The 24,586-nt window shown below is 33.6% G+C and overlaps 2 protein-coding genes across 2 annotated transcripts in view; one reads left to right on the top strand and one right to left on the bottom strand.

The window, feature by feature from the left end:
- Positions 1-2,789: 2,789 nt before the first annotated feature.
- Smp_155920 (high-density lipoprotein receptor (hdl)) lies at positions 2,790-12,645 on the top strand (the record flags this gene model as incomplete). Its single annotated transcript, XM_018790043.1, has 6 exons — positions 2,790-2,894; positions 4,611-4,836; positions 5,882-6,183; positions 7,797-8,414; positions 9,817-10,011; positions 11,620-12,645. The coding sequence occupies 6 exons, from the start codon at positions 2,790-2,792 to the stop codon at positions 11,674-11,676; spliced, it is 1,503 nt and encodes a 500-aa protein (XP_018655425.1). The 3' UTR covers positions 11,677-12,645.
- Positions 12,646-15,081: 2,436 nt separating this feature from the next.
- Positions 15,082-24,586, bottom strand: part of Smp_062680 (hypothetical protein) — a gene marked incomplete at its 3' end in the record, with an annotated part of 44,241 nt that continues 34,736 nt past the window's right edge. The window contains exons 7-12 of the mRNA XM_018790044.1: positions 23,649-23,710; positions 20,994-21,156; positions 19,082-19,346; positions 17,755-17,848; positions 16,284-16,330; positions 15,082-15,201 (exon numbers count right to left, since the gene is read on the bottom strand). Coding sequence (XP_018655426.1) covers positions 15,082-15,201; positions 16,284-16,330; positions 17,755-17,848; positions 19,082-19,346; positions 20,994-21,156; positions 23,649-23,710 — 751 coding nt within the window. The remainder of the gene's footprint in view (positions 15,202-16,283; positions 16,331-17,754; positions 17,849-19,081; positions 19,347-20,993; positions 21,157-23,648; positions 23,711-24,586) is intronic.

Here is a 24,586-nt window from a genome sequence, read left to right on the forward strand (position 1 = left end):
TGCTAACCCACTGTCTTAAATAGATGTTATTTTGGGGTGCTGGAGTTGATATGATTTCGGCCTTACCCGTTCGCACACATTCCATGTTCACCGTTAGTTATAGAAAACTGTGATCGTGTTGACAAACCGTGTGCGAAACATGTCAATGTTTTCTGTGTGATATGTTTGTGAAGGCCTTAAGTGTTGTTGTGATGTGTTTTTTAATAGTGATTCGAATGGTTTTGACTTGTTGTTGTTGTATGTGTGTGTGATTGTCTGTATTTTGGACCTTATATAATGAGATTTGCTGTCGATTGGTTCGATTGATGGGTTGAATATTAGGTTGGTTGATTGATAGATTGAGGGTTTGAAGATTGTTTGATATATGATGTTGTTGTTGTTGATATTCTTATGGCGATGATATTGCTGAATGGATGTAAGAGTATAAAGTTTATTTGTTGTTGTAAATGTAGGTAAACGGTTTTGTTGTGTTCTGGATGGTGTTTCGTAAGTATGAATGTGTGGGTCAATTGATGCTCTCGATTATGGATTACTTATTTTCTGTTTGTACGAATTTTATTCACCTTCAATTATTTAACGGAGTAGTTTCCATGTTCATCGTGTTGTGATATTACTGTTTTTGGTTCATAGTGTTTCAATGTTGATGTTAGTTCCTTGGTGTTTTTTTTCTTCCTTTTTTTATCAATGTTTTTTGTGTTATTTTCGCGCTTTTCTTTGAATGTGTGTATTCGTTTGTCTGTATGTTGTCTGATATTTTTGTGTCTTATCTTTCATATGTTTTATTTTATATTGACTGTTTTTTTGAACTGTTTTTCCTGTTTTTATATTCTGAACATTATTTTTCTGTTTAGCAATAAATTTCGTTCATATTGGTTTTTTGGTATACTATTTTGATTGTTATCGTTAGTGTTACTGTTGTGTTTTATAGTTCTATTGTAATTTATCACTTTTTTTCTTTGGCTTGTTGCTTTGACTTTTTGTTTTCTTGTCTTCCTGTGATTGTTTTTTGTGGTTTTCATTGCTTTCTTTCTTTTAATGTTAGGAAATTGTTCATGCCAATCCTAGATTTCATGGTATTCTTATAGGACGACACGCATCGAATATAACACAGTTTCGCCGCCGTCATAATGTGGAATTGGTGTTCCCAGATCGTTTTGAATCCGATCCAAAATCGGCTTGTGAAATTCGAATTGTTGGTACTAAATCTGCTGTGTCGGAAGCGAAACATGAATTGGAAGGTGTTGTAAAATCTTTGGTAATTATATAGTATTATCGATTTTCTTATGCTTTTATTATGAATATCAATGGTTTTTCTCTAAAAATTATTTTTTCTGCCTTGATAAGTAGTTTTTATTATGAAATAGATTGTGGAGATAAAGTATTTTCTTTTTGTATATTCCTCGTATGTCGGAGAAAATACGATGTGATTGGTCAATGTGTGAACATTTACACACTCAATTGCGTAGATCTTGAAGACTATGTCAGACTTTGACTTCTACTATAGATTTACTTCATGTTGACCGCTTATATTTGATGTCACTGGAATATTTATATCCGAGTTCACATCACCACTTATGATACTCTATTGCCTGATGTCTCGAACAAATGCCGATCTAGTGATCTCGTACCTGGTCTTTTGTCTAATGTATTGCCAAGTATCGTATTGTTTCGCATCTTTTATCCTATATCTCTAATAGGATTGAAGGTCATAATTCTCTGTTATACCACTACTACACTTGATCGTTACAGTTTTGAAATTACTATCATTTGTCTTATTTCAAACCTAGGTTAGTTATCATTGTATTTTTCATTGTAAACTGCATTATCTAAAATCAATTCTACATTAGATACTTTATTTTGCATTGTGAAATTTCCATCAAATTTCTTTAATTGTCATTCATGTGTATGAAAATCTTATCAGCTCTTTTTTCATAATTCCAGTATGGAAGACATTGAATATTGAATAATAGGTACGGTCACACGTTTATCCAATCTCCTCTCTTCGCATAATGATATAATTCCCATGAAGAGTGATGTGTAAGACAGAATTGCATTTTGGCATCTGAATAACTGGTGTTTAATTATTTTTATGGAAAAAAGAGACAGGAGATCCAGTTCTTCCCGGGAAAAGCAAAATCAATTACCGGCTGTATACGGCATCGACCTCATGACTTCCGAAGGAACTCGGCTTTCATCATGAGACGTCATAACTTTTCCTTCAACTCCCAGGGCAGAATTTAAATGGTTTGAATAATTTTTTCTGGTTAGCGTTCTTTAGCGAGTTATTTTTCCTACGTGATGGGGTCGCTAACCTTATGCTCAACCCTTCTCCTTTATCCGTTCTTGGGACCGGCAATAGTCCTAGGAGGAGCTACAGGCGCTGTTAGATAACATCATTTACCAGGTAAAAATTGGTGTACTTGACTTTGAGTCACAATCGAAGTGTAAGAGCTATTGAGACTTATCAGTTGTCCAAAACGCGGTAAGTGAAATAAAGTTCGGATCTGAGACTTATTGTTTAGAAATCGAATCCCTTAAATAATTAGCTACCGCTTCATGCAAAGCAGTCAATGCTCACGGGCATGTTCAAACACGTTTAGTGTGAAACGAAACTTTTTAGATTATATCATTATGTGCTATTTCATTTCCTCATCTCTCATTTATTTCGTTTCTTTTTGTAGGAAGACGAAGTGGAAAAATCAATTCCAGTTGATCCATCTATATTGAAAGGAATTAACCAGTATCGTCGCAATTTCCCGAATCCCGATTTAGAAACTGTCCGTGTAATAATGCCCCGTTACAATAATCATGTACAATCCAATCCAGAAAATTCAACTGAACATTCCACTGAGCCTTTGTATATTAAATTAATTGGCTCTAAAGCATGTGTTGAAGTATGTTTGGGTGTGTTTTCTTTAAATAAATATTATTTTTATGTATCACACTGCACAACTCTTTTTTAGTTCATATATTGTAGATCTTTTCTCAACAACAGTCATTTACAACAAATCTTTGATATTCAAACATTCTGTACAGTTCACAACTAGTTATATGTTTGCTTTTATATTCATTATTTTTTGCAGTTTATATTACGAACTGATCTTGATTATACCACCATTAAAATCCTGGAAACACTGGATGGACGTCTCGTCCTTGTGTAAGACAGGCCCCGGTACGGATGATATTGAGCATAGTCCCCTTCTCTCGAAATGTCCTCATATGGCCACACGTATATAGCCACTGTCAGGGAAGTCATACAGAATGCCTTCTCGCGGCGGGGGTATTGTTTACGAAAACGAGAGGACGAAAAATGAATGTTCGGCGCTTTAACCGGGTTGGTGGATACGGAGGAACAACCCAGGAGAGTTGAAGCACTGAATCAAACCAATAGGCTCCATGACTTATGAACCAATTGTTGGTCACCGGCTACCATGGAACTGCATCTCCTAACATTGCTCCACTGTCTTATAGATTAGAATTATTGGTCAAAGCTTGGGGAACGGCTTTCTTGGGAAACTACCTGTTTCTTTTTTAGCACCCAAGCAGTATCTCAGCCCACACACAAATTAGTGCTTTATTTGGCGCATATATGTTTTGGTACTTCTTTGTACGGATGTTTATGCGTTTATATAAATATATAAAATTTTATATATATATATATATATATACATAATTTTTGACTGTGAGTAAATTCATTTAGTTAGTTTTACAACAGTACCATCTCTTTCACCGTAATCAATTGGGGTAATTACATTAATTCATCAGAGCACATCCGCGACGTTGACATAAGAAATCAAGCCCAGAACCTTCCGTCTCACGGGCAAACGCTCAACTTTAATTTTTGTCCCATCAGCCGAATAAACAAGTAAGGAGTAGGAGGGGAATTGAAGGATAGTGCAGTAAATTGTCGTTTACTTGCAATTAAATTTAATAAGAGACAGGTCAATTAGGAGTTATTCTTTTTATCTTTGGTATCGATTCCTCTAAGTGACCCTTTATTTTTGACACTAATAAATTATTTTTAAGCTACGTTGGCTGTCTTAAGGATTTTTGCTAGTTTTCACTTATTAACTTGACAACAAAAGCTCAGTAACACGAATCAACACACTTTAATGAGTTCTGTTAATAGATACATGCAGACATATAATTAACTCGATAGTTAACACGCTTACCCAGGTAGATATTCGTGTACTTGATTTTGAGCTGCTATGATACCAGTTAGTTGCCCAAACCTGCGACTTTGTGACCGAACGTCAAATGCATTAATCCATTCAATGTACCAGAAACCAACTTTAGAGTAAAGCTTCGATTGTATTACCACCTTGTAATCTGTTGAAGATTTAGTATTTAAAGAATTATCGGAGGCGTCCGATGCTTGGACTTAACATACTTCATATTCCATTTGTTATGCCCCTAACATTACTCTGACATTTGTCTGGATAATTATATTTCACCATGTTGATATGGAGTCGCATACATCGCCCCATATATCTCAGGTCCAACGTTTCTTATGATTGATTAACTGTTATATGTATCAACTCTTGTCAAAATAAATGTAAAAATAAATATATATTTATGAATATTTTCTTTTCTAATTAATAAAATAAAAGACTGCGGCTCAAGTTTTGCAACAAATTATCAAAGATATGCAAGAACAAGTAGTTCAAGAATTTCCTTTCACTGATCCTAATCATATTTCTGTGTTGGAACGCAATCGTTCACATCTACCGGAACTCGAACGATTATATAGAGTGCAGATTAGATTTAGTCGTTCATTTGATAATTCTGACTTCGATAATTTATCAACATTTGATGAAAGACCAGTTAATCAATCAGGTAAATGTTTATAATTTGTAATTTTGTTCTAATTCGTTTTTCTTTTTTTCCTAAATGAAACAACCCTCTATGAGTAATAATGGTAATAGTAATAATGATAATAATAACCCATAGATCTTTCACCGACTTGTCTTCTCTGTGTCAATATAACCATTTGATTACTAAAAAAAAAATACTAGGTTCAATATTAGTTAAATTTTACATAAGTTGGTCACTAAGTAGTGACCATTGTCGTGTTTGTCTAGTCCTTAGTGTTGATTGAGTTGCGACCGGATCAATAGAATTCAATTAGCACTGAGGAAAAGGGGAAGCATAACATTGACCACTACTTGATGGTCATTCACTTGTGAATTCCTCAATTCTACAGAAGTTCAGTCTGTCTGAAAAGCCCAGAGGGTTATATCTCAGAACGTAGGACTAGATGACTCGGGTTGTTTGAAGTGTTCTACCCACCTGTTCTGTTGTTCTTCAATGCCGGTGATGACCTTGCCTTTCTTGCTTTTCACTGGTCGTTCTGGTTTATGATAATTTCCAGCGAGTTTCTTTGTTGTATCGTACAATGGTCTCATGTTTCCTTCTGTTGTAGCCTTTTCCGCTGTCATTGCTAGATCTACCACATATTTACGTTTGTCGGCTCTGATGCTCCTCTTCACTTGCTTGTTTACTTCTGTGTATTCGGCTTGTGCCTTTGCTTTCTCTGCTCTTGTTCGGCTGATATTGATTACTGCTTTCTGGTTCCTATTCTATGCATCACATGAACATAGTTGTTTTAGGCTGTATCTCAGTGTCTAAAGGTTCCGATTTTCAGTTATTTAATCTTAGGTTCGAGCCCTACTCTACCTTAGACACTCTTGTCACTTGGGCATTATCTGTACATTGGTTGGGGAGTTGATAATAATATTAGTGATAAATTAATAAAGTACGTTATATTTTTTGGTTTTATGCCAAATTTTCACACTATTATACACTAATCGACCATCAAGTACAGTAATTGATTGTTCTCATTCTGATTACATTTTCTTTCTTTATTTGATTCTTTTATCAGAGTTTCACCCTGTTTCTGGCATTCTTGTGATAACAGGCGTACAAGAACGTATTAATCAGGTATTTGAAGAAGGCATAAAGCCTCTTCTACCTATTGAAGAAACATTCCCAGTTCCTCAGGAATTTCATCGTAATTTAATAGTTACTTCATCAGATACAACAACACGTGAACAGTCACGTCGTTCATTGCGTGGCAATAATAGTAGTAATAGTAATAAACGGAATAATAATGTGCCTGACCAAGTGACAAATATAACTGCAGAAACCTTATCTAAAGCCATGGAAATCAGGCAAAAACATTCTGTATGTATAATCTTTTATTATATCTTAAGTGTGTAATTTATTTGCATTAATGGATTACTGAATGGTTCATCAATATCATATTTGCTTAGTCTTTGTTATTTCTGTTTTGTCTCTCTTAATGTACGTGTCGACACTTTATGTCCACAATTTTACTGCTTTTATTTGACCATCGGGATCCACTGCAATTCTCATGAGGTAAAGTGAAAACACAAAAGATTGGTGTAATGGGAACTTATTAATTCTTTAAAATCATATCGCTATTCAACCAAAATGCAATCATTTCTATACTAATGTTTACACACACTTTTAATAATATCACATATAATGGGAAATACATAGACTTACTGTTAAAAAAAATCATACTTAATGAATATGGAGAATATAGTTGTCACACTGAACGGAAGTTTAGACTTATTGTATTGAACGAAGTTCACACTGAATTCATACAAGAAATATTAACCTCAAAAACGTCACATTGAACAAAGTTCATAAAGAATTTGTGTAAAAAGTATAGATTAAAATAATGTAATCGTTTTGTTCTGTCATATCAGTCTTCGATGTTGATTGTATTCTATCGATCAAGTTGATCTGTGGTTGTTAGTCAAATTGACTTGATACTATATTCAGCATTTTTTTAGTAGGAAGATCTGAACCTAGGTCAGCTGCAATACGAATAACTTGATGGTTGTGACAATGAGTGTTTGAATATCACAAGATGTCTTCGTTTCCTCAAGATTTCAGGTACTATTCACTCTCGTGTGTGTTAACTAACACAAATCTTAGATTCAGGGTTTCCTGTTGATCTTTTCCAACTATCTGACATATGACTCATTCTAACGTAATGTGCATTCTTTTATGATAGTACTGATAAAATGTCTGAGGTTATCGGCCTGATAAATTGTTGGGTGATCAAATGACTGGTTTTTGAGTAATCATTGAGAAACAGAACCAGTGCCCAACTGAATGAACACTCTACGGATGATTTAAATTTTTGTACACAAAATATTTAGTCAAAGTGGTGTGACTATTTACATTATTTACTTTATCAGGTCAAGTAAACAGTTGAATAAATAGTTCGAATATGAAGATCTTGAACTAATCATTTGTAGTTCTGCTTGTCATATCATATAATGTAAATGAAGTACACTATTGAATGAATGTGATCAAATACTTCCATTCAAATTGGTCGAAAAAAATTGTAATTAGGTGTCAGACGATTTTCATCTTTGTTCAAATGAGTCATTTTAATCAGCTTGCTTATTGTAAGTTTTATAGTGGAATTGTGAATGGATTTACAATTGGATATCATCATAGGAAACTACTTATACACATTGTTAGTAGTATCAACGAGCATTGATTCTAGTCTGTAGATAATTCTCATTATCAACTTATACTATGTAATCTATTTAATGCTGAAGAAATTTTAATAAGGGAGTTGTAGGTAATTTGAAAGAATATTTTCCAATAAATTATGATGAAAATTGTATCGGTTTAATGTAAACGGGTAGATATTCTCCATGGTCGTCTTCTTTATACGTTCTAATATTAACATATTCAAACAAATAATTACTATCTATATATTCAGTTATCTTAATGTTTTTATTTTCTTATAGGTTAATATACGTTTGCCACCTCAACATGCTTCTGGTTCCGACTACATTTTTTTACGTGGTACACCAGCGAATATAGAAGCAGCTAAAGTTGATCTAGCTGAATGGTTACAACAATGTGAGCTAATGAAAGCGGATAAAATTGCACGAAGTTATGAAGCAGTTGTAGAATTTCCCTATAGATTCTTATCAAGTATTCTTAGCATGAGAGCTGATATCTGCTCTAAACATGATGTTGGCATTCGTGTGGACACTGGTGGTAGTAGTAGTACTACTACTACTACTAGTAATAATAATAAGAGTTCAGTAGTTTTAAAACCGTCAACACCATCATTGTCGTCAATGCCAGAAGATTCATCAAATGACAACAATAGTACTGAAATCAGTGATGATATTACTTTCTGTGGTATTTCGAAGCCTATAGTAGAAGACAGTAGCAATAATGATAATAACAATAATGAAAATGAAGAATTATCATCGACAGGATTGCCTAAAGAGAAACAAGCAAAAATTATTCTACGTGGTTATCAGGAACATGTATCTGCAGCAAAAATTGAACTCGAGAACACTATTAACAAATTGTTAGCTGAAGTAACTGAGAATTTATTCATTCCTGTAGAGGTAAATATTTGTGTTATAAAAATTTTTTTTGTTGTGATTGCTGTCTGATGTTAGAATATTAGGATTTCTAAGCATAGTATTGTTAAGAAGGGATCAGTTAATTATAAACCTTTATTTGCATGTCCGAATCTCCTAACCCCATTTACACTTTCTTATGGATAGTCTATTGTTAGTAATATCCCTTAGTTTCTTATAAAAAAAATGCAGGGTAACATATTTTCGCTTGTACGTGTAAAGTAATAATAAATAGATGTTGGAAATAAGCAACGAGACATGAATAAGAAGTATGGGAACTGATTAATAACAACCTATTCAGTCAGTTATGATTAATGTTGAACTAGGCACAGATGTTCGTTGGCCCAGGTTGCCATACCGCATTAGCACGATGAGACAAAATTATTCTGTTGTATTTTAAAAGAGATTGGAATATTGTGGTAAAGATGACAATAAAAAACTCAGCAGTAAAATTATGGTTCGATAAGACACAGTGGGAAAGTTCAACGCGTTATTGGAGTTCGAAATCGAGAGGAAGATCTACGCGTCTACACCATTGTGAAGTAAAAACACAAAAGTGTGGTACAAGTGAAGATGTATTCACTGAAAAACACAACAACCCTAGCCGAAAATTCACTCATTTATGTATTGATTTTTAAATACACTTGATTATTAATTAGAAAATGTCACATTTATGCAAAATGCCAGAATTAGAAAAAAGTCACATTCTGTTTATTGTGCTTAGCATAGTTCATGTTAATTTTATACAAAAACTATCATACTAGCTAGAATTCACACTGAAAATAAAGCAGTTATCACATCGAACTTAAGTTCACACTTATCATATTGAACAAAGTTTATACTGAATTGATTCAAAAATTATTGACGTTAATGATATCATCTTTTTATCGTGTCATATCTACTACTCAGTCTAACAGTCAATATATGCATGGACTAATAACTTGTCTAAGTTTAGGCATCCCTAACTCTCTTTGAACCTACTTCTACATCAGCAGACGTCGTCTGTCGAGGTAGACAGTGACTAGGCCTACGTAACACATGTTCTAACCACCTCAGTTGATGCAGATTCATCAACTCGTCAACTGATTTATCACCTTTTACTAGTACCCTGCACCTAAAATCAACATTACTCACTTCAAAGACACCTGTAATCGAAAACCTGTCACTTACGTATGACTTCTACTTTCAAAGATAATGTTTCATGCGGTCGAATCCCCCAGGCGGCACCAGTTCCTTCAAGATTACAGGTGTCAAATAACATTAAAATCCTAGGTTTAAGGTTCCTTGTCGACTACCTTCAACTACCTAATATTATAAATCTGCAATGTTACAAAGTAGAGTTTTGTTTGCGTATATTCTTTCCTTTTTATTTATTTTTAACATTTAGACACATGCTCGACTAATCGGTGCTAGAGGTAATGCTATTCAAAAAGTCATGCGAGACTACAACGTACGCATTGAATTCCCTAGTAAACGAAATATCAATAGCGCCAATGAAGATGGTAATACTGTATTAGTAACAGGTGCACCAGAAAATGTTGATCAGGCATGTGATTATTTGATTTCTAAAGCAAATGAATTTGTAAGTCTAATTTTTCTGTGTTTTTTTTATTCATGTCAATGTGTGTCATTTTGCCGAATTAAAAATTAATATCGATTTTTTTTTGCTTTTTTTAATTCTGTAATAATGAAAGGAAATTTTCCGATAAATAACGTAAAAGAATGACACTGATCCGCTAATACCCATTTTGTGTAGTGTAGTTATATTATATTAATATAAGAATATGTTGAATAGTGTTTGTTTGTTTTTCAATTTTCCTTGGATTTCAATCATATGCAACGTAGAATTTGGCACGTTCAAGTAGCCAAACTATGTTCGTAGAGCGAGATGTAATTATCTAGACAAATCTCAGTTTGGTGGAAGTAATAACAGTATCACTAGTGGTAGACAAGGTTAGATAATAATAAGAAGAATGGTATAAGAAGATTTAACTATCCATAATCTAGGCAAAGACATACACTTTTTCTGTGCGCATATGATATATGTATGGGTACCCGGGCAGTATCATAGCCCTCACACAATTAAAATGAAATAACAATTTTTTTGTGTGGCGCATATATATCTAATGCCCCCTTGTACCAATATTTATGTGTTCAAATAAATAATATATATGATCATTATTGGTCTTATGTTAATGGGTCTCTCACTTTCTTCGAAGGAGGGTTATTGTATTTGTGTATGAGGGCTTTCTTGGCTTTATGTTTCATCCGTAGAATTCATGAATTTCTCCTTATCCCCCTCTCCCTCTTGTTTAAATGTAACGTTTTCTGGTTAGGTTATGTAATAACATTTGTATTCTGTCTTGTTTTTTAATTACTTTTGAATGAACTTCCATTTTTATATTCATCATTAGTAACTAACGACATTCATTTATTTTCTATTTTGTGGAAAGCAACTTTTTTACTTGGCTTTGGCAGTCATTCATATATTTTTCTTGACCAGTTTGATATACGATGTGCTTAGTTAGTTTTATTCTTTTAGAATTCATTTTCGGTATAAATAAGCAAATTTTGTTACTAAGTGTGGTTTTGTGAAAATTTTATGCCCCTCAAAGATAGTTCTCATCAATAACTATCAAATATCAATAAGGAATAATTAGTGAACATAACAAACGTATCATCATAGTCTCTGGGACTTCTACACCACACATCGACCTCTACACGTGAGATCACAGTAGTAATCTTCAATTGCCATGTCACACTCGGTGGACTAGTTACGTTATTGTAGTGGAACCCAAATGGCTTCACCTTTTACAGTTTCATTATTTCTGTGATATACCACGATTTCCACTCAATATCATAAGGAATGCATAATTATCTAGTTATCCAATGACTTGATCATCTATAAAATCATGGCTTCTCATCAGAACATCGAAAAATCTATCTATAAGCAAATACTGTAAGTTTTTTCTAGGATTAATGGATAATGTCCTGAACTACTACTTACTACCTGAGCTTTTTCTCAACAGTACTATAGGTAATGTCAGTTTTTTGTGCGATAAATATTACATTCAAATTATTGTTTACTGAGATGAAGTTATCTAATATTTTGTTTTTAGTACATACTATGATTGGATTTTCTATTTACTTATTCGCTCTCTTTCTGTTTGCATTTTCATAACGAATAAAGATTGCGCAAAGTGGATTGTCCAATACTAGGCAACGATTGTTTGAAGAAGAAATTTAAACATCCATCTATGTTGTTCTATGTGGTTATTGACAGCAATCTATGCTGTTATTTTTCGTTTGTATACCCTGGACACAAAGTTGGATACATTCATCGTTATTGTTGGTTATCATCACACCATCTTTTGTCTACACTCAATAAAGAAATTGACTTCCTTGGACAGAAATCACTAAATCACAAAAAAGTGTATTGTGTGCCTTAATCTTCTGATTTTTTTTATTGATGACATAAACCATTTATTTTCATTTTATATATATTTATCTATTTGTGTGTCTGTTTGTTAGTCTTCTTATCTTCAGCACTATCTCTCTTTCCTCCCTTTTTTTATTTGATTAAAGCTGTCCATTTTTTCCCCACTATTCCCTCTATGTAATTGATCATTACACACATGAATAAGGTTTTGTTATTGCATGGACGATATTGTTATGTTCTCATCCATCATTCATCTGATTGCATATATGGATGATGAAATTACAAACTGCAATGAAAATAAACAAACAAATATCTTTCTTTACTCTCTGTGTGTTTATTTACTTTTATTTCTCTATTCATTTATTATTAATCTATAAAATTACATGACTAACTGGTCGACTGGTAGTAAACCTGTACTAGAAAATTCACGCATGAATTTCTGTGAAGACAATGCTATATTTTGTTCCGTTATGATTGTCGATGTTTATTCTTTTCTGTACTATTTTGGTTTACATTTATAATACTACCCTCTCTCTCTCTCTCTGATAAACACATTTTTCTTTCGAATTCCAATTAAAACAAAACAGAAAAAAATATTCATTAAAAAGAAAATGGTAACAAGGAATAAAACAAAACACTTTGGATGGTTTTCTTTCTTTTCGAACAACAATGACAAAATGACAGCAAGTGAAAGGTGTCTCATGTTATTTGATTGCCTTTTTTCTTTAATAAATTTCTGTAGTGTACTTTTTGACTTCTAATATACATACTTATACGCTTATTGTTTTGACACAAAGTGTATGCTATTTATACGAACAGATATAAGTAGGATGTATCAAGAATTGGCAATAGGATTCTTACTGACAACGTTTGAATTAATTCCAAATTGTGACTGATTCTATACTGTTGTTTGTCACTGACTAACTACTACTACTGCTGCTGCAACTTACTGGTAATAAAATAGATGAACCTTCCAACTGTAAAACAAGATGAAGGAATTGTTGGTTAACTAGAGCTTTTGTCAGAAATAATGAAGTTAGTTAATTCAAAGGAACTTGAATTAGTACAAAGGTGGTAATGATAATAAAATATATTTTTCCGCATAGAAAGTTGATTAGTTGTTTATTATCATGTCATGTGTGTTAAGAGCTGTAATGATTGATTTCTATAGATTAAATGACAGTCACTATGGTATGTTTACAACTAATTGATCACTGAGCATCGACCTATAGCATGGATTTCAAGTCTTCCTTAATGCTGATTGAATTCTATTGATCAAGTTACGATGTAGTTACTAGTCTAAGTGACTCTACACGCACTATATTGAAATGTTGGGGGAACTTGGTATTCATGATACTCGTCAATCAATGCTCAGTGACTAATCAATTGTAAGTATATCTCAGTCTTACAAGAAGTAGTCGTGATCAGTATAGCTCAGTGGTGACGTAATCGACCGTGAAGCATGGTGGCGAGGGGTGGAACTCGTCATGAAGCACTAGCCCTTCAAAATTGCAGGCATACTGTTATATCCTAGTGAATATTAAATTACGGGTAACTTCCGAGGACTATCAATAGACTAATATATTCTTAATGTATATCTACTCAGTAACTAGATTATGTATATCTATATTTCTCTCACTATAAGCTTCATTTTGACCTATAGATTACTATTATACTATTTACTGTTCTTGAATCAACTCAGTTTATTAATTACCGTCTCCCACGATCACAGCCACATTTGGCTTGATCTTGTACAAATGTTATTTTCTATTTGATGGTGTGATGTGGTCTGTTTTGTCCAGTATGTAAACCAAGTATGCTTGGAATAAATGATTCGCATAGCAGAAGCTGGTATTGGTGTTCTGGACGGTCCCCGGTTAATTAGCCCCCAGATGCCCTGGTATGACCGCCTTCTCGTGCCACGGGTGTTATTTACGGAATTGAGAGGACGAAAAGCGAATGTCTGGCGCTTTAACCGGGTCGGTGGACACTGCGAGTCCATCTAGGGGAGTTGGAAAATCCTGATTTCAAGCCAATGGTGCACATGGACTCCAGTACCCCGAGGGAACAAATGGCGTATGAATCAATCGTTGATCACCGGTTACCATGGGAATGCCTCTCCTTACGATGCTCCACTGCCTTGTGGATCAGATGTTTAGGTCAAAGGCTCCGGGTGTGGCCTCCTAAGTAAGCCACTGTTTCAGTTGGGGCACTTGGGCAGTATCACAGCCCTCACACAAATCAAATGAGATTTGTGTGGCGCATATGTTTCTGGTGTCTCTTTGTACCAATATTTATGTATTCAAATAAAAAAATCTGAACGGGCTAGGCGGACAAGGGACCAATAAGGACGCTAGACTGCTCATACCTATCAAAAGTCATTGATTGGGCACAGTGTTAAGATTATACAAGTCGTATTCCGATTGGTGGATAAATCACGTGATCGAAAGCCGAACATAAGACCACGACAAATTGACATACGGCCTTGTTCTTTTTTCAAAATTCATAAGCAGTTGATTCTAGATATATTGCAAAGTAATTTTTAGAGCAGTGTTTACTAGAAATGAACGTTTGTGTATGTTAATCACTGAGTAGTGGCCAGTATAACGTTTGTTTAGTTCATAGTACCGACTTAATTCTATTGAGCAATTCGCAATGTGGCCATCAGTCGAGGCAACTTAACATTGTATGGATTATATTTTGATGTTAGGTGACTGGAGTAAGTTGACAGAAAACTCCGAACCCAGATTTCATGTTGGACGGAATCTTAGCAAGGTGTATATATATATATATATATATATATATATATATATATATAAATTGTTGGACATTTGACATTGATAATGTAGTTTCAATGAATTAACCGAGGGAAAAGTTTGTAGCTTAGATTCCATATCGTTTACTGATGTGTTATGGCAAGTCAGTTGTCTATGTCTATCATTTTGACCAGTGTAACAAACAAATCTCCGAAGAAATTCTTAATTACTTTAAATATATTATCGATTCCAAAGTTACTTCATTCTGCATACAATTTTTTCGGATTGTAATCATTTGAATAAAATTAAGTAAATAACGTTAGGAATAATAAGAGCATACAATGTGAGAATAGAGAAGTTATATTTAATTTTCTTTGTACAAAAGATTAGGAATAAAAGTTACGATTCCAACTGAAGAAACACAAAAGAAAGACGATTTAGAGTTTTATTTTTCTTATTAGCTATCTTCAAGAAATTTTTCCAGGGCATCATCATCTGTAGGTAGTATAATTATATTTTCATTAGATATTGACAAATTTTTATTGTTTTTTAAGTTTGTACCGAGTATACCTTCCTGCTGTAGGGAAATAGGAAGAAAATTACAAAAAAAATTGAATTACACTACTGAATGTTAAAAGTGTCACTCATTTCTCAAATACGGGTTTATGTAATCGACTTTAATCCACGCTTTTTTGAATGTAAGGTCTAGATTCGATTCGGGTACCTACATTTCGAAAGCGGATAGCCCTAAACATTAAACCACTAATCAAGAAAAGTATAAGATAAAAAAAAATCAGTTAAACATATTTTTATGACGTGGTGATTGACGACTTATTTTAATGATACTATATGCACTTTCAGATTGTTAAGTTAACCACTATTATGATATTAATTAACTGTATCAATCATTCATTGAGTATTAGTGACCGATATCGTGTTATGTTCAGACCTCATTAATGATTAAATTCCGTCAGTGGCTTGAATAATTGCTATTTAGTGATAACTGAAACATAAGGTGATGCGGGATTCGAGGTCTAAGAAGGTATCGGTTCACTCAGTAGTAGTGCATAAGTTAAAACTGTTTCCCTTCGATGATGTAGCTCAGTAAAAAGGTCGTAACGGATTACATCAATGGGTTTCAAATCTTAGTGGAGAGGAAATGATCACATTGATCAGTATGAACGTTAAATAATTCATGGAATGCAAATCATGTACCAAGTTAGCATTAGGTAACACTCTATAATTCTTAATATCAAAGAATATAATACAAGTCATGATAAGGATTAGATGTTTCCTAAAGCTTTATTAAAACATTCTAATAACTATTATTTATTCTCGCTATTACACATTATTAGCTTGATATTTCATGTGAGAAACCTATATATCGTCAGTAAAAATTCACAAGTTACAAAGTGTATCCGTGTATGTGACCAAGATTTTGGTTTTATTTCTTCGTTATAAATTGCACCAAATTTAGAGAATAGAAAAGAAAACTGGAACAATTGAATATTTCCAGCTATCATAAGTATTTGGTCATCGGTTTCAATCTATTAGCAGTTAAGACCACTTAAACAGAAAAATGTTGAGTTTAACTAGTAATCTAATGATCATGACAACAATAATACTACTAGTAATAATAACATATGGAAATAAACTTACTTCGTCTGTGTTCTTATTTTGTCGAGACTCAGATTTTATCAGTTGTCCTAACGAAGAAGAGTAAAAATAAATAAACAGTGTAGGAAAAAGACGAAATTTAACAAAATAAATTTAAAGACAGTAAGATTCAGAAGTGAATAAAATCGGTGACAACTGATAAATAATAATCATCAATTACATGCTTATGTTGGGACTACTGAATGAACAATACTGAGGTCAGATGTAGAGTACTAGGCAAAGATGGTAAACCGTTTGATTTTAATATCGTGAATCTTCAACAACTGAGGTAGTTGCGACATGTATTACGTATTCTCATTCACCGACTAACTTGACGCACGAAGTTTATTGGTATGTGAGTAGGTTGGCAGGAAACTAAAAGCAACCAAATCAAGACGTTGGATCAGATCATGAATTCGCCTTCGTTAATCTGAAGCTTGTTGGTAGGTGCAAAATCAATTATCATGGCCAATGGTTATATATGTTGGGTAATATGACTCAAAATCAGTCATATTAGCGTAGATTTATTCACTCCTTGTTTTACCTTATATCTTGAGTTTCAACTTTATTTTATACAATCTATTTAGTGAATTCATTCTGCCTTTTCGAATGGTGTCTTTTTTACAGCCGCCTATACTAGTTCGAGTAATAGTGATGTTAGACGCAGGGTATGAGGAAATGATGGTAAACAAGTTGATGAGGTTGTGAATCATCATCGACTGAAATGGTTGGGCCACGTGTTACGTATGTCTGAACACCGATTACCACGACCGATATTGCTGACTGGTGTTAGGGATGGTTAGAAGAAAGTTAGGGGTGGCCAAATTAAAACGTGGTATCAGTCCACAAAGTCGCTAGCTTCTGGTCTGAGCCATGTTGGTAGATGCAGACTAATTGGTTGGAGTCCACATGACCATCGTAAACAATGGTTGGAGACTATGAGTGACATAGCTCAGAATGGATCACATTGACGTAGGTGTATGCACTCGTTGTCTTCCCTTAAACTGTGAGACTAAAATTGCTTTATATCTTTCTATATTTGAATTCATAAGCCAATTGAAGATAGACAACCATGGAAAACTTGGAAGCACTGGAAGGCCGTTTCGTCCCATCGTGGGACTCCAAAGCAGTGCACATCCACGATTCCGCCTTGCGAGATCCGAACCCAGGACCTATCAGTCTCGTGCGCGATCGCTTAACCTCTAGATCACTGAGCCAGCATTTAATGGTGCTTTCAGGTTTTCCATGGTGGTCTAGCTTCAATGGACTCATGAATTAAACTATAAAATTACTAAAATCTCCACAAAACCCCTTCTGATTATAACTTTCTACCAACTAATTTGTAATCACCGATACATATACATAATTATCGTCAAATAACATATATATATACACAAAGGTAATTCGATTTGAAAAAGGTAAGGAGATATAATAAGAAAATAAGAAGTGTAAGTTACGAATATATAAAACTGACCAGAATTTGCCATCGTGCCATCTATAGTTTTCAATGCGGACCTCTTGAACTGATTTGAATAGTCCAAATTAACTTTTTTCCCATGAGAGTAACACTGTGTAATCGACAATTTGAAGAATGATGTCGACAAAAAAAGAGAGTTAAAAAAATGACTTGACCAGAGTTAATATGAGTGAGGAAAGTAGGGAAAATACATGGAAACATTTTATTTTTCTTTAAATAGATTATTATATTAATTTAATCACAAAAAAGAGATAAACGGTGATGTAAATATTATGATAGCTAAGAATAGAAACGACGAAGGTTAAGTGTGGACGAAACTACCTGCGTGATAGAGGTTTCATAAAAATTACATATACTCCTTGTTGACAAATCCTAATTAGTGTGGAGTTTAGATCAAAGATGTTCTTTCTAAAGGTTACTTCTACCGTTTTAACATCAAAACATGATGTATGCAATGTCTAACCGTATTGCTACATTGTAACTCGATCGTTATAATTTAATACAATTATTAAGGAGCAGTGATAATATAATACTGGCTATCTAAAATAGTGGCCAGTTAGTGTAACTGCCTGCTCAGCTAAATGATTGGTTGACCGACTGACTGATTCATTCATCATAGAATTCAGTAAAATAAAAGTTGCATCTCTTCATATGTCGTCACGCATTGTATCATCACACAGAGAGGATAATAAACCAAGTAATATTCTATTAATTCAAAGTTTAATTAGGTAAAAGTAATATCAGTACAATCGAATGGAAGTTGAAAATGTGTATGCAGTGAAAATATCAATTGAATGGGCTTCACTGAAACAAATGACTAAACAATGTGATGACAGTTAGCAGAACAGATCATCGAGCAATCAAACGCTAAACAATAACTGAAAGTGATTCAGTTCTAATTATTTAATGAGAGTAGAAGTGGTGCTTCAGTGTTAAGGCATGTGACTTTCAATCATCACGTTGAGGGTTTGAACCTCGTTCCACCTGTTTCGGACTGTGTAACCAAGTAGTTCAACAGCTTTCACACTGAGAGTTTGTTTCGAAGTCGAGTACACTAATTTGCACATTATTTAGCTCTTTCGATACAGAATTATATCCATGAATTAATCTAACTTTACACATAGTATTTCACTGTGTCTATCGATGATAATCAATCTGTAGTGTAAGCATGATATTAATCAATATCATTCTGTCTATTTTGTTAGCACTAATTGGAATGCATTAATTTAGTCTAAAATTTAAAAAAAAATGGTTGCTAAGCCAAACGTTGAATATATGAAGGAGATAGTCAGAAAACTTTCACTATAAAACACCCTTTTCGTACTTGTTCTAAGCGTAAATTCAACTGTAATTCATCCATTATTTCATGGGATAAATTTTCGTTATTTTTGAAATGTAAATTATCATCAGTAATATTCAAAACATTGTCATTATCACTATTCGGAGTAACTGTTGCATACGATTCCGTAGGTGATCCTGAATGATTATTAGTAGTAATATTGGTGGTATTGTTATTAAGATAATATATTTCATTATCAGCAGGATCAATTTCTTCACTGAATGCTATCACCATTGGATTCTGGTTCAACCTTGAGACAAAAATAATACGTATGTATATACCAATAAGTTATACAGAATGAACAACTGGTAAATTTTCGGAAACAAATAAAAAGTAGCTCGTAATTTGATTAGTACATCTTTTAATACTTAACAGTAAAACTGGGTTGTTTGCTTTTTTCTTCCTAATCATTGGTTAATTATTTGTTCTTTTTATGGATATATAGAGACAAGCATCATCAACATTGAGAGTAGAACAGATGTGCGATGGCCCAAGTTGCTATATCACTGAATTGGCACAACAAGATGAATATCATAAAAGTGATTGAAATCATGTATTGGCAATGATAAGAAAAACTAAACCTTTGGGATATGGTTTGAAAAGACAGGGTAGAAAGGTATTTATCAAAGGTTTACTGGAATTCGAGATAGACAGGAAACCACATTTGTGCCATTGTGAACAAGTCTGAGCCATATCATACGAATTTTCCAACCGCTGCTAGCCGTTCAACAGAAGTCATATCAATTTAAGGCTAACCGTTTAAAGATAACCAGGGGAAGAATAGCGAAGTTTTCAGCTTACCGATACCAGTCAATAAGAAATTTTTTAAACCTTAAGGAGATGATGGATGAAAATTTAGATTCATCAGACTTATACAATCACATAAGTTGAAATAAGCTAGTTGATCGGAAGTAAATCACTTTACTTATTGGTCGTAAATGAGTATGATGATAAGTACTTACAGAAAAATGGGTCGAAAATTTTGATGTTTAATTCTTGTTCCTTTGCTGTTATCTGGTACTTGCTAGAACATTTTACATGTCCTGATGATAGTTTTATTAATTTTATAAGCAAGTTATTAGTTCGTTCGATTTAACAGTTATTTATGTTTCCGAATAACTACCTATACAGGTGATCAATGTTGATTGGAAGACGTCCAGAAGTAATGGTCACATGTTCTATGGTCGAATGTTATTCAGTACTAAATCAATCGGAGTAGTATATGTGCATTCATTCCTTGTTTTCTACTGAGTCATAAGTTAAGCATCATCTCACACTTGATATTCTTCGATTTTATTTATTACTTTCCAAATATATTTCAATGAACAGTTGTTTCGCCCTAGTATGTTAATCCACAGCAGTGTATATAATCCCACTGAGGATGGAACTCAGAACCTTCAGACCTCGTGCTGCGCGCCTAACCTTCAAACCAATAGTTTACATTTCTAACTTTAATCAGTCCGCGATGCTGTACAACTGTCATCATGGTACGTTGTTTTCACACATAATATTCAAAGTTTATACAGGGTGACAAGCAGAAAGTGACCACAGGGAGAGACGGTAAAAGGTGACATTATTAGACAATATTCCCTTGTCCAAGGAAACCAATATTTATCTGTAGAATTATATATATATCAAAGTAGGTGAGTGGGGGGGGGGTAAGATTCATGACTTAGTCGCTCAAAGTAGAATGATGTAACCCCTCAGGTTCCGTTGATGTAAATCTTTTGTCAATGTTAATCGGGAACTACATCTATTATTTATATTGCCAATATTATTATTATCATAACAGCGAGGACAATAAGTTAAGTGTAAATGTTAACATTCATTATTATCGTTATTTCTCTTTCTTTCTTTAGTAGAGAAAAGGAAGGGAGAAATAAAGAAATAAACTTACTCTTCATTGATTTCATTAGTTTTAATAATATTATATTCGTCTCTTTTCATATGAAAATTATTCTGGTTATCATCAAAATTGTTTTGATTATTCATATTGGATGGGTTGAAAGAGATTACTGTTGTCTTATTTGATTCAGTTAATTTGATCGGAAAGTTTGCAACTAAAAAAACAAAATAAATAACAACATTCACCTAGTATTGTTTGTTTGCACAAGCAAGTGGCTATCAGGACTCAGTAGCTGAGTGGATAACGCGATGGTGTTTGAAGCGAAAGGTACTGGGTTCGAGTCCCACAGTGAACATTAACTCTGAGATTCAGGTACATCCAGCTGACGAGTCCCAAATAGGACAAAACGCGCGTTCTCAATTCCACTGCTAGCCACTATCCATCTTTGCTTACAAACAAAAACATTGTTTTCATCAATAAGAAAAAAAACAGAACGTTTTTTAAAATATATTTTAAAAAGTTTATGGTTTAGTGGAGTTGACCTTGTGAAATCTTTGAAAAAATATAAGATTTTGTAGATAATACTACTACAATTGAACACTTCAGTAATATGTATCAGGATAAAAGGTTGTAAACAATATAATAAGTTTAAAAATTCATTATACTTACTACATTCAGATTTTACTATTACTAATAATGATATCAACATTACACTTGTTGTAAAATTTAATCAACTCAGTAGCTATTAGGATAAAGTGTTAGGTGTTTAAAGTGAAAAATAACGGATTCGAGTTACGGTGTGACCATCACAACACTGAAAAAGAGGTACATCCAGTTGATGAGTTCCAAATAAAACGAAATACGCATCCCATCATTCACAATCTATCTATTCTATTATAAACAATGTTCAACACTTTTTAATTGGACTCCTGAACATTACTCATTATAGAAATCATTTTAAAATAATAATAAATCTTTCCTAGGTTGACACATTGAACTTTAGGCGGTAGAATAATTAATCCTATTCCTTACTGCTATGAGTTGCATAGATTTATGTGACAGAATGAAACAGTTGTTCAGTATGTTGTCTGACTTTCATACATCATTAAACTGCTATACATGACAAGTTAATAATGTGGCAAATGAATTATCATTTTAAAAATTAAGGATTTCGCTTCACAAACACACTCATTTACTTTCTGAATTGCTTAAATTGGAGATTATTTGTACAAGAATAAGTCTTGGAGTGGTGATTCAGTAGTTATTGTTCGAGTTTCAACTAACAAATCACAGTTTCGAGCCCCACCCCACCGACCTCAGTTCAGATAACTAGAAAGTATCACTAACCTTCACTAGTAGCCAGGTGCACGAATCTATACCCGATAAATGAGTTAATCAATAAAGAATAAGTCACTCAAAGATCATCACAGAAAGTGTATTACTACTGCTCAGTGGTATTTATTGTTAAAAATAATGTCATAAATTGTTTCTTTCATAGAGTTCTGAAGAATACAGGGTGATTAAACACATTCGGTATGTAGGGGCAGTGGCTACTTAGTGGTTGAAGTATTCAAATTTCCGCCACTACGTCCCTGGTTCGAAACCCGCTGTACATACTTCAGTTTCGGCAAGTGGGGGCAGTTTTATTGGTCCTTATTAGTCACTCAGAGTGTGGCTCATAACCAAATATCTAGTAAATAAATTAGTATAAATTTGGTATGTAGGACTAAGTTTATAAAAGAAGTTAAGTCAGTCCACTCAGGTATGAGTAACTGCTTATTTGAGTCGTTATTAGGAGGTATATACTTTCCGAGTTGGAATCTTGATACTGATAGGAATTAGTGGTTGGGAATCCGAGGTGATATAATAGAGAACAGATCATATAACGATGTGAATCTAAATTCGCTTTTTATCTTAGACTCAAGTTTTGAAAACATCTTATAACTCTCATTTTATACATATTCTTTCTTCACCTGAGGATTTCATGTTTTATTGTTCTTGTGTATAGTCTTTTGTGTTTATACTATGTGCGACCGGTGATTTGAATCTAAGCACCTATATACAAATTTCACAATGATATATACTTGTTTTTAAGCAGATTTGAATAGTGTCTGGCAGTGGAATCCAGGATGCACGTTTCGTCCTATTTGGGACTCGTCAGTCGGATGTAGGTCGTAGGTTCCATCCGCAACGGGCTCATGGGCGCGCACCCTGAGGAGTCCCATACTAGGACTAGAAAGTTGTCTAGTAATTCTCGATTTTCGATGATATTCGAAATGACATCAGCCTGTGACGCATGCAACTTATGAATTGGCTTGAATTGAAAATTTTAGGCCGTTGAATTTCCAATTAACTAACCGAATAGTTAACATTTTTATCGCAACGCAATTGAAAAGAAACAAGTAATTTGGAATGACCTATAGGAAGAGTAGGGAATAATCTTAGTGATTACAAAAATTAAAATCCAGTAGAAAAATATGTAACAATACGCATTTATTGGACTATGGCGTCATGAGGGTTAAGATTCTAGTTGAACATACACATAACACTTATTACAAACAAAAAATATCAAAGATAGAAGCAGTAAAGAATTGGGTAGAATAGTTAATATTTTATTTAAAAGACAATATGGGATATAGTACTTTTTTTCTAATCAAAATGTGATTAACTTGCCATTCTCTTTTATCACAGAAAAAGAAGAAGAACACGTTCGTGATGATGACGATTTATCAGTTGTTCTCCTCTGACCAGAATCGATATAACTAAAACTGATAAAATAAAATGATTCCCAATATTTCATGGAAGTGGACACAATAATTAACTATACTAAATTTTTTTTTTAAAACTAATACAAAAAAGACTGAATTCAAACTCTATTGGCTAAACTGTGAAATTCACTTATAATTATCAACCTAGACTAATGTGATAGATCGTATTGACTGGGACTCCCCATTTAAGAGTGGCGTACCACTTAACCCAACTAAGGTTGACGTCTGATGACTTGGTAGATTGATATCATATATCTTACTCTACTTAAGTATATTTATTCTTTCATCATCCGGATCTCATAGCGGCTGGTACGTTATATTATGTTGGTTGTCAGTTATTTTACATGTATAACACATATTTTAGTCTTTTCGGTCAGTGTAGATCTGCACAGTTATTTACTATATAGAACTTTGGATTTAACGTTAGAAGTTGTTCACTTATGAGTTGTACAATGCTGAAGCAGTGCTTAGAAGATATTTGTAATTCAGTCAGTTTATCTTCAAAGATTATGACTCAAAAGCATAAGGAAGATCGGACAGGATTAAGATATAGTATACTCACTGTAGAATATCTAGAGCTTGAATAAGAAAAGGTGTGACTCCTTGATATTTAAAAGAGTCGTGTCTTAACTTCTTTGACAAGTCACAACCAAATAATAAAATCCAACTTAGTATTGTTTGTTTGAATCTTCCCATCGATGTGTTAGGACTGCAACTGGTCAGTCTCTAATTGGCATATGTGCATACTGTGCGTATTGCCTCGATATAGCCTTAATTCACAAGCATGGTAAGCAAAGATGGATAGTGGGTAATAGTGGAATCTCATATGGACGTTTCGTCCTATTTGGGACTCGTCAGCTGGATGTACCTGAACCT

Source organism: Schistosoma mansoni, chromosome W (genome assembly GCF_000237925.1).
Source record: "Schistosoma mansoni strain Puerto Rico chromosome W, complete genome".
Classification (NCBI taxonomy): domain Eukaryota; kingdom Metazoa; phylum Platyhelminthes; class Trematoda; order Strigeidida; family Schistosomatidae; genus Schistosoma; species Schistosoma mansoni.